Genomic DNA, 11,174 nt, shown 5'->3' with positions numbered 1-11,174 from the left:
AGCTGTGCATCAAGTTTGTAAAGCCTCCTTCTTCCACCCCTGAAGTACCCAGCAACACTCCCCTCACTTTTATTGCTGACAAAGCAGGCAACACTTAAATTTAGGCTATATCAACAAGCAAAGCTTTATTGAATTGATACTCAATATTATAAGTGGTACAGTGTGATACACAAGGCAAAGAAAAAAGCAGCGTGTGTTTGTTTTTAAAATCATGGGCTGAACATACACTACAGTAACTAGTATCTGTTTCACAGTAGTTAGTAACATTTAGAAAGCTCTCTTGTTCCTTCTAGCAGGATCGCAGCAGAGCTGGAAGGCATTTTTAGCCCCTCACTGGGCATGAACCAGGGCACCTGCACCCTGGCCATACCCAAATCCCTTGGGGCCAAAGTTCTTCGCGTAACAACCTGTGAGAAAGATGAACACACAGTAGCTGAGTCTTCTGGCATATTAATTAAGAACAGCACTGTCTAGGCTAGGCCTCTCAGCAGCCTCTCCTCAGGCACTAGAATATCCTCCTGGGAAGCAATGCTTAGAAACATTTTGTTAAGCTGCATAACTAACAGGACTAAACTCAGTAGCCAGGACTCTGGTCCATGTAGCTCCCCACCCACTCCCTGAGAGCAACTCACAGGTTGGTTCTGTGGCTTGGTATCTGTGAAGGCATTTTTTGTCATCAAACATATATGGACTTATCCATCGTGTGTATATCAAGTTTATGTCCACAACCACTCAAGAAAGCAGGATGCCAGCTGGCTTGTTTTCTTATTCTGATCAGGCACAGGGCAAGGCTGCTGCTGCATTTCTCAGTATGGAATATTTTACTTGATGCAGATGTCAGCTACATCAGCAGCTTCAGTAATATCTGTTTCATTTTTTACTCTGTTCCTATGACTTACAGAGCACTTCCATGTGAAAATGAGCCTCCAAGTCTCTTATATCAGCTTGACTACTTGTCCCTGTATGACATTATCTTGAATCATAAACAAATGGTATTTGCTTCTTTTCTCACCTTTACAATAGATTTCTCCTTCTTTTTCAGTTAGGGTTGTAGATTCTAGGCTTTTTCCACACTTGGCACATCGAAAGCAGTTCTTGTGCCATGGCTAGAGAAAAATAAAAGTGATAGTATTAATACACAGGATGCCCAAGTTGGTAAAAAAACCACATTAACTGGAGATTTCTGCATCACTGTCGATTAGAGACTGTTGCAATGAAAACCAGCTGAAGTGCACCAGTTGCAGATGACCATCTGCATTTCTGTGAGCAGCACACCCAGCATCCTGCTCAGAGCAGCATTCTGAAAGGTTTGGGCTTGCCATGATCAATTCAGAGCACACCTTGGCTCTCTATAGTGAGTGAGTCTGACTCAGTATTTTCAGAGACCATCCCCCTTTTGCTGAAACATTCAACCTCCCTCACAAACTGCACACCTCAAGATTGCTTCCTCTCCTGGGTGAGAGGGGCTTCTGTAGTCTGCTTCAAGTCTCTAGCATGAGATGATATTAAATCTAAGGTGATCACTCATCACTCTGCATTTCAAATGCTTTTTTTCTCTCCAATTAAGTTGATTGATTTGACTATTTCCAGTGCAAAGAAATGAAATTTAAAAGTAGCTGCCCTGCAGTTGTTTCCCTTCTGGAACGGACATAGCACCTTGCTCAATTTAAAGTACACGTAGCAAGTACAAAACAGCACATGCAGTTCCTTACCTTTCCAGCTCCTATTACTTTCTCTGCTGCATAAACAGAATCTCCACACCTAGAGCATTTCTCTGTCCCTCCAAACTTCTGAGCGAACTTGGAAGGGTTTGGATTTGTGGTGGGCCGGTGAGGAGAAGGCGTGCTGAAAGAAACAGGATGTTCGTTTTCTCTACTCTTTTACTAAATGATCTCTTGCTCTACTTAACAACATGAACCAGCATCCAGCACATGGTACAGAATAGAGTACTGCTGCAAAACTGGGTAAGTAAGTTACCAGCAAAGCTATCCAATTACACTTGGTAGGGGAAAAACCAAAGCCATGACAACAAAAAGAGAAAGGCCGTGTTTTAAAGGATAAAAAGAAGCTTCTGTAAAGGCAAATTTCCTGAGAAGCCTTCCTCTTTTCACTTAACTAGAAGACCTGAACTCTATCAGAACCTGGATTTTTCAGATAGTAAGCCACAAATAATTCTGTTAAGTTCCTGTCCACTGATCATAATCAAGAACCTGAATGGATCACTGAACCCGGCTGGAAAGCATACATCATGTAAACATTAAGCAATAATTTGGGAACTTGCATGAAGCAAATTGTGAGACATACCTCAGCTTCTTTCCACATGCTTTGCTTTACAGCAAGAAATTAATCAGACTAGGAATGTTTACTGTTTAATGTGACTTTTGGTTTTGGCTATAATTAAGCACAAATGGTTCTTCATTTGCTAGTTAAAAATTCATTCTGCTTGTAGCCCCAGATTCTCAGCTGTCCAAATCCATCCCTGCAAGAACCTCTTTGAGCTCATGCAATGCCATCAGCAATCTCCATAATCCAATCCCCTATGGCTCATTCATAGAATGAGTGTATCTTTGCTTGCACTAACTCCTGCTTCTACTGTTTTGACTCACACAGTCACCAGTGGGAGCTTTGTGCAATGCAGGTTCAATGCCCTGCATTCGACTAGACTGGGGTATTTTGCAGCATTTCTATTCTAAACATGAACATAAACAAAGTCCAGCCTGAAAGACTCCTCTGAAAACAGTACTGAAGGACAAGGGTCATGCACCCCTCAATTTCAGTTCACTCACCTCTCAGGCTTGATGCCTAGTCTCTCTCCCCTGTCCATGTTCAGCGTGCCTGCCCCTTGGCCATATCCATAACCTTTTGGGCCATACTTTTTCCCATAGCAAGATTTGCAATAAACTTCAGCATCATGGATTGCTACAGTTGTGCTGTCCAAGTTTTTCCGGCAGACCACTGGACATAAAAAAAAAAGTTAAACTGCCTTAAGGGACTATTTCTGTCAACACACATAGTAAGCCAAATATCAAGTGAGAAGTGATGTTATGGGTTTCCCTATCCAAAATTCTTCCCATTAGGCTGTGGGACCACCAGAGATTAGAGGGAGCAAGTTGCTGCTTAAATTTAGAATTCTGCTTAGCCCCATAAAGGGCTTTATTCCCTCCCACCTCTTCATGACCGTGACATTTAAAACCTGGAAACTTGCCGTGGTTTGATGAACGAGGCTGCTCAGAAACCCAGAGAGGGCAGTCAGCAGTTTCCCTTGACAGATGCCATACAGCATGAAGCAAAAGCCCATCAGGACAGAAGAGCCCCTGTCCTGCCCTTTTGGCCAGCGTGGGGCTGGGAAAAAAACCAAACCTTCAGGGTTTCCTCTCCCTCCCACCTCAGTACTGCTTCAGGGCAGAGCTGGGACTGGTTCACAGCTGTCACCAGAGGGGCTGTGCTTTCCTGGCATTCCTACGTTGTCCTTCAGCACAATGCAAGCCCTCTACTCAAGGTTACAGTAGAAGGGAGAACTATTTCATTCTTAAACCTCCTTTTGTATGCCAACTGGCACATTCTTTCCATCTGAAACAGCATTATGCCCATGAAAATAAATTTGGGGAGAAAAAAACTGAAACGCCCTCATGAATTTTTTGTTTAAAGATTTAAATGTCTTCAAAACACTGGGTGACTTTTGCTTATGGCCATCATTAGCTCCAAGGTTCTTTTTATAAGACACTAATATCCAATAAGTAAATCAATTCATGCATGTTTGTTAAGTCTACGGACTCTAACCCCAGCACAAGTATGCACTAAGGAAAACCATGTATTCAGACACACTAGAGCCATTGTTTTACTGCAAGTTCCAGGTTTCTTTTAATAGTAACTCCCATAAAAGGCTGAAAATGAGGCAGCTGAGGCATCTAATCTTTGTTTTTCATGACCACTGTAGAGCTCAGGGAAAGGAGCGTAGGTGTGCCGAGGCTCTCGATGCCAGCACAGCACACCAAGGTTAGGCAGCACACTTAACAGCAAAACTTGTTTGAGAGGCCCAGCTGTAACTGCAGCCAATGAAGGCTAAACCCTAGCTCTGCCCATATGTATTAATCACCAACAAGTAGGGCAAAAAAGTACCTCATGTTTGCAATAAGGTAAAATTCTCTGATTCAGACAGAGAGGCTGTCTGCTTGCAGAGTAGGAGCCTCCAATTCACAGGGACCCTTTGTTCCCTTCATCTAAGCAGAGGTATTTTCAGCAGAGAAAGCGATTTTCAATGCCTCACTGGGCTCGTTGGTTGGACTGGAAAATAATGCTTTGGACTCCTTTCATCTGAAATAAACCACAGGCCTCTGTGCCAAGAAAGTTTAGGCTTTTGGCTGTGCTAAAGCATCAACAACTTGGCTGTGCTCGTGTGCACTGCTGTCCTGGTCTGCACAGGACTCCAGGGCAGCAGTTTGATAACTGTTCCTTCAGCTTCTGCCAGCCCCAGGACCACGGGGAGAAGCCCAGCTGAGTTCAGATCAGTGCAAACAAGGCTCTGCCACTGGGCTTCCTCTTCTGCATAAGCAACACTTAATCCAGGTTTCCAACCACAAGATTCCTTAGACTGCTGAGGAAAAGGCTGGCAAGAGTTCAAAAGGATGTTCTCTGCTCTGAGACGTACATCCCACCCCTTGATATGACAAAACCTCTCCAGAAGGTGAACTCTCCCCTTGGGACTGCTGAGCCCAGGAAGCACATGGGGAAGCAGAAATCAACCCCAACACATGGACAAAGTCACCTCTAGCCATTCCCAGCACATCACAGGTACCAGCTGAGTCTGGGACACCTGTGGAGCAGCCCCTTGCTGCTGTGACCCCCACAGGTATACAGCAGGAGAGATTTGGAGAATACTTACTGCAGAGGAAGCAGCAGCGGTGGAAGCTCCTCCCGTCGCACTGCACCTCCTCAGCATGGTAGACGGTGCGGCCACAGGCGCCGCATTTGTTGCCACCTCCCCAGTTCGGCATGGTAGTTCTGTGTGCCCAGCCAGGCGGGAGAGGAGAAGGGGAAACTTTGTTAAACAGTGTCTTCCACCACCCCGGCCCCAGCACAGCTGGGGTTACATGCTGCTTTAAACCAGATCTGTGAAGTTTGTGTGGCATCAGAGCACAACCCTACAATTTCATCAACTGTTTCAAAACGTGACTTTCCGCTGCGTGAGAAGTTTTTGGGAGCAGTTCAACTTCCCAGCTCTTCAGATGCCAGACCAGACTTAAAGGCTTAGGCAGGCTCTCTACGGTTATTTGTAAAAGCAGACAAACTGGCAAGGGGAACAGAGACCACTGCTGCTGAACATCAACAAAACACAGACACAGTCTTCACGAGCCATGTCCTCTGTGCCTGCCTGGGATTTTGAAAGTTACATAAATTGGATATGCACAAATTACAGTTTCATGCACAAGAGCTTTACTGTACCTGGAACAAATGTCCCCCCAGATGGATATAATTTCAGTTTCTATGCTTCATTAATGCTCGGCCTCTTGTCTGGTAGAAGCAAACCAATTGTGCCAACAATGGCATTTTGTTTTACTGCAGGCCCTGTCATTTGGGATGTGGTACAAGCCAAAGTTCACTTCACCGGAAAACCGCTTATTAGGGTTGTAGGAATGTTGTGAACTCCTTTGAGATCACACCTGCACTTCAAAGTTTAGGGGAATTATTTTCCAGGGACTCCACCCCTGTTACACAAACTGCACCTTTACCAAGCAGGTATATCAACCAAACCCAACTGCTCACGTTAGCCACAGCTGATTTCAAAGGAAGTGAAACCCCCTCTCCTGCATTACTTGTAATGGACACTCAGAAAACTGTGGGGACAGGCATCTCACCCATTGTGTTAACCTGCAGCCTTGGGAACAGTCTCGTACATTAAGCCAGAAGCAGTGGTGTCCCATCTCAAGCTGATCTGCCCCCTCCCAAACTCCCCAGTCACCATCACCAGCAACTCCCTCCCAGCTCCTCCCATTAACTGTCTGGGGTTAAAGTTCCAAAGCAGAGTCCTGCCCATCACCTTCGGGATTTCTGAGGCTTTCCTCCCGCCACCACCACCATGAGCTAACACAGACATGTTTGCTGAAGGCTCATCTCGCTGTCAGCACTGAACTGCCCTTGGCTTGTGACTGCTGTTTAATGCTGGCTTGCTCTCCTGCACCTCTCACCAGCACAGAGGCCAACAGCAGCCAGACAGGGTTACTGCCCCCATGAGCTCAGCCCAGCAGAGCTGCTCAGCACTCATCACCCCCAGTGCTCCGTACTGACCCTCATTTCACACAGGGTTTTTGGGTGAGGTTTGGCCACTGGAAGCCCAGAGGGCACCTCCTGCTGCCCCACCCCATCACCAAGAGCAGAGTTGCCACAGAAGCACTGCAGTACAGGTCAACTATAAGGGAGGGAGGGAGGCTGGGAAAGAATTTCTTGGGAGCTTCTGACTTTTCTCAGCAAAACTCACCTTCAGTCACCCTGAGAAGCTCTCCTAGGCCTGACAAGGAGAAGATGTAACAGCACCCCCACACAAATCCCACAGCCTGGTGCCTTCAGTGAACTTTGCACTCATCCATCTGAGCCAGAAGCAGGCAACTACTGATCTCCTTGCCTCCCTCATCAATACAGAGGAACTGCAAGTGCCTCCACAGGGAGCCAGACAGCACTTTGCTGTGAGAGCTCCTTTCTCCAAGGGGCTCTTCTCCCAGCCTGTGGGACAGGCATCAGTGCAGAGCCAGCCACCTCGCACCCCAGGCAAGGTAGAGCAGACTGTGAGCAGCAGTTTTGGCTGATTCTGTGACCCATCCTGCTTGGTGAAACGAGCCTCCTGCCCCAGCAGCATGAGCAGCAGTTCAGCAGTTTAAGGAATGCAAGGCAGGATGTGGGGTTCCCAAGTAAGACATGCTGCCAGGTAGCTGCTACAAGACCTTTGTCCAGGATAAGCAGAGAGCCATTCATGGCATGCGGGGAAATAAGATTAGTCTATTAACCTAAATTGGGGCACCTTAGGTACATTCCTGAGCAAGAGCTTAGGAAACTTCCCTCAGAGTGGCTGAGCAGTGCCTTTTGCACACCAACACCAATTACTGAGACAGCCCTTTGTTTAATACTTCCATGGGATTAGCATCATTACTGCTCCATGGTTTAGCACTAATACCCAGACCTAGCTCATAAAATTAGTTTTATGACATTTCCCACTTTGCTTTTGTCATTCTTGGCACAACTGTACAGTCTAAAAATCAAGATTCCATTTCTTTTATCCAAGTGCTTGGCTGTGCTACTGCACAGCAGCTGACATCAATCACAGCAAAGAGCGTCCTTAGTTAAAGAATATAGGCTGCACAACGTTTTGGAAAAGGAATGCATCGACTGGAAAAAAAAAGGAGAAAAGATTCCTTTCCACTCTGTATGCTTTCCAAAATGTAAATGGTATTTGGTACAAGAATTACCTCTGTCTTTTCCACTCATCACCACCATGCTCATGTTCTTTTGTGCATTTACATGAGCTTACATTATTTTAATAATTTTGTTAACAAACAATAATTTAGTTTTCATGCTCACTAGAACCGAGGACCTGAATCAGGTTTCCCCAGATTTTATGCAATATTGGGCAACACAGGGTGCAGCTCCACCCTTTCTTCCCGAGACAAAGTACTAGACGACCCGGCAACCTTAAGCTAACTCAAAACTTCTGATAAGGGCTTTGGGAATCCATTAAATAAAAAACAGAAAGGAACTGAAGTCGGTACTTCAAGGTAACCGTATTCTCTTCCAGAGAAAGTACTTCCATTTCCACGATGTTCCCATGACGGCTTGCGTGGGAAGCACAGCCAATATTTCCCCAGTTACTTACCAGCAGGAGCTCCCTCCCGGCAGCGGGGCGAGGGGCTGGTGCCCTGCAGCGTGTGGGTGCCCCCGGGAACAGAACAGCCGCCGTGACCACGGGGAACAGAACAGCCGCCGTGAGCCCCGGGGAACAGAACAGCCGCCGTGCCCCGGCACAGCTCCCGGCCCCCGGGAACAGCCGCCGTGCCCCGGCACAGCTCCCGGCCCCCGCTGCCCAGCAGCTCCCGCCGCCCGGGCTCCAGCCCCAGCCCCACGGGCAGCGGGCTCAGACCTCCAGGCCCGCCCCAAGCCGGCCCCGCTCCCTCGGGACTCTCTGCCTAGTCCATGCGGGCCTCCGGGGAGCTCAAGAGCAGCAATTAAACATCCAGGTGATCTCACCGCCAGCACCGACAATCCTGGCTTCGGCTGCGGCTGGGTGGCAGCTGCTTGTACCCAGCACGTCACCCACGGGACAAGCCGCCAAGTCCTTCCCGACCCGTTTGTTAACAGCAGCTCTAATCCGAGAGACAGACACACAGAATTCCAGGCTGTCCGGTTATCCTAGACGGCTTTCTCGGGGAAGCCCGGTGCGTGGCAGCTCCATCACTGGGGCGGGTGAGCACGGCCCCCACAGCGGCACGGCTCGCGTTGTGCCGCCCGCCACCCCGACCCCTGCCCGGCCGGCCCGGCCCACCCTGCCGGGCACTCACCTCGGCTCGGCTCACCGCGTCTCGGCTCGGCGCGGCCCCGCGGCGCCTTAAAGGGCCGGGGCGGAGCCATGAGGGGCCGGGCCCAGCCCGCGGCCCCGCTGCCCGCGCTGGGCCGGGCCCTCCGCGGCCTCCCCGGGGGCGGCCGGAGATGTCCCAGCTGCCGCCTCCCGCTGCAGGACCCCAGCTTGCGGTTTCACCCAGCTTTGGGAGTTTGCTTGGCGCTCTTGCAGGCTCCGTCACCGTGTTTCCCCAGGGCTCGGGGAAGAGGTTTCCCGGGACGTGAGGAGCAGGCGACGGCAGGAGCCCGTGCTCCCTCGGGGGACTCGGCACTGCCACTGCTCCAGTGGGGACTGGTTAGGAGAGGCCTTAATAGTTTTCACAAAAGGCCAGCAATTAGGGCTGTCTACAGCATGCTGGAGAAAACTGCCCGAGGCTCCAGCTGCTTTTTATAAGAGTCCCCATGTCGCAGTTTGCCAGGGCTATTGCACGCTGGCTCTGTGGGTTTGAGGATTATGCACAGCGCTCCCTGCGTCTAGCGGGAGATGTGGGTTCATCCCCTGCTCGATATCAATCCCGTACCAAATCAGCTCCTCGTAGCCCGCAGGGATGCCAGGCAGCACGGCATCCGAGCCCTCCTGCGAGCCCTGCAGTGGGATGGGCTGTGTGCTGGGGGCACATCCCGCTGGGTGACATGCAGCCTGTGCCCAAACTGCCGGTGCTGTGAGATGGCTGAGAATGATCCCCACCAGGCCAGAGAATGAGAAGGGTTACCTGTTCACTCCCTTAAAATGGCTTTCCATGTACTGCAGCCTGCGTGCTGGCAGCTGCGACTTGCTGAGATTATTTTGCTTTCCAGTTTTTAATTTTCTTTTTTTATTTGTAATGAATCTTGAATGATCGACTGTGCTTGATTTCTGTGTGTCTCAGAGTCCTGCTCCATAAGCAAAGCCAGTATCTGTTCCTGTGGAAAGAAGTTGGTGCTCCCTGTGAGCAAGACCAAGAGTCTGACCTCAAGCATCATAGCAAAAACCCGAGCCTAGGCTTTGAGGGAAGCGAGCACTAGGAGAAGCAGAAGTGTTAAGAACTGCTGTTTCTTGAACTGGAGGTTGCATGAAGGGGGAGAATCTCTCAAAGCCGGGCAAGAGGCCATGAGTTAGAGTAAGCTGACTCCATTTGCTGCAAGAAATGCCTGTGCTCTCTTGTCCAACCTGTGCTGCTCCCAGCCCTGCTGGAACCACGTGTGATGATGCTGTTATTTACCGTGTCTCCTCGGGTAGCCTCAAGAGCTGATAGGTTCTGTCTTTTGATACATTTCCTACAGACTATAAAAAATAAACAGCAGAGATCTCAACGGGAAGAGAGAAGCTTTGCAAACCTAGCAAGGTCTGACCATACTCAATGAAAGGAAATTCTCACTGTGACTAAGGGGCCATGCTGGTATGAAATAAAACACCTTTCAGTGGTGAGGCACTGCTGAGTGAACTAGAAGACAGTCTGACATCCAGTATTTCATTTTCTCATGTTTAGTACTTAGTCAGTTTGTCATAAACAGAGTAACTACGAGGGTCAGACATAAGTATATCAAATAAGTCCATTACTATAGGAACAATATTAAGGGATACATTCCTCCAACACTTGGGAATAATACCTTGGAATGAAGGAAAACAAATGAAAGAATGACAACTTTTACCATGTACTTTTCTTTTTATTGTTATGGGCTATTTTTGTCAGTAAAATTTATAAATATAAGTATGTATATGTATATTTGTTACCTATAAATACATAGTTATTTTATTTATAGCCATACTTATTCTATCTCCTCTGCAGGTCTCTTTTTTTCTTTTTCCTGAGAGCATAGCTGAGAATTTATTTAAGATAAAGCCTGAATCTAGTCCTGCTGCATTCCTTCTTGCTGTCCTGCACTCCTTCAACCTGTCACCCTACACATGCCTGCTGTTGCCCAAGCAGCCCACTGCCTCCTTTACCTTCCTCAGCCTCCTCCTGACCTGATCCTATCCTTCCCTGTGTTCCTGCCTAGCACCTGCTGTAAACTACTCTTTCTGACTCACCCAAAGTTTCAGGTGATGCCTCTACTCACCAGCCTAGGGAGGAATTCCCACCAACCACCGTGGCAGGCCCATGTAGGCAGCCTGGCTTCTCCAGTTTGCCAGCTTTTTGCCTGACTTTTGCCATTTTGAGCTCAGCAAATTATAATTAGGACAGTTTGTTTCTGAAGAGTGGTGTTCAAGTGTATTAACAGCTCCTGTTCCTTTCCCCTGCTGATTCAGCAGCTCAGGAGTGGGGTGGTGGTATGTGTGTGCTCCCTCTCTGTTCTTCTGCTTCCTTAGCCATGGGAAAGGCTCTACACAAAACTAGTTCTCCCTTTGCATGTAGAATTCACCTGAAGCACATTTATCACCTCAGAACAAATTTCTCAATGTTTTAGCCATGCCATAATTTTATGCAAGAGTTGCTTTCCATGTTTTGAAAAGCTGAGTAAATAATCAGCTTGTTTGACCTAGTTACTTCTCAAAAGACTTGGCACACATCAGTGTACTCAGGCCTTTTGCATCCACTAAATACCTTCCACTCACCTGGGATTATCTTGTCCTCATTTGATCTTGTAAGCAT

At 48.1% G+C, this 11,174-nt stretch overlaps 1 protein-coding gene across 2 annotated transcripts; it reads right to left on the bottom strand.

Moving 5' to 3' along the window:
- Positions 1 to 99: 99 nt before the first annotated feature.
- On the bottom strand, positions 100 to 8,653 carry CSRP2 (cysteine and glycine rich protein 2). 2 transcript variants are annotated; one of them, XM_056516389.1, is made up of 6 exons: positions 8,544 to 8,653; positions 4,883 to 5,001; positions 2,787 to 2,955; positions 1,713 to 1,845; positions 1,013 to 1,106; positions 100 to 407 (listed from the first exon to the last, which is right to left on the bottom strand). In XM_056516389.1, the coding sequence occupies exons 2-6, from the start codon at positions 4,992 to 4,994 to the stop codon at positions 331 to 333; spliced, it is 585 nt and encodes a 194-aa protein (XP_056372364.1). In that variant the 5' UTR covers positions 4,995 to 5,001; positions 8,544 to 8,653; the 3' UTR covers positions 100 to 330. The 2 variants fall into 2 exon arrangements, with proteins under 2 accessions (XP_056372364.1, XP_056372365.1); XM_056516390.1 differs by having other exon boundaries at positions 8,233 to 8,561.
- Between the last annotated feature and the right edge of the window lie 2,521 nt (positions 8,654 to 11,174).

The sequence above is a fragment of the Oenanthe melanoleuca genome, chromosome 1A (genome assembly GCF_029582105.1).
Source record: "Oenanthe melanoleuca isolate GR-GAL-2019-014 chromosome 1A, OMel1.0, whole genome shotgun sequence".
Classification (NCBI taxonomy): Eukaryota; Metazoa; Chordata; class Aves; order Passeriformes; family Muscicapidae; genus Oenanthe; species Oenanthe melanoleuca.
The sequence above is the reverse complement of the archived record's forward strand: the minus strand, read 5'-3'. Positions and strand labels throughout refer to the sequence as shown.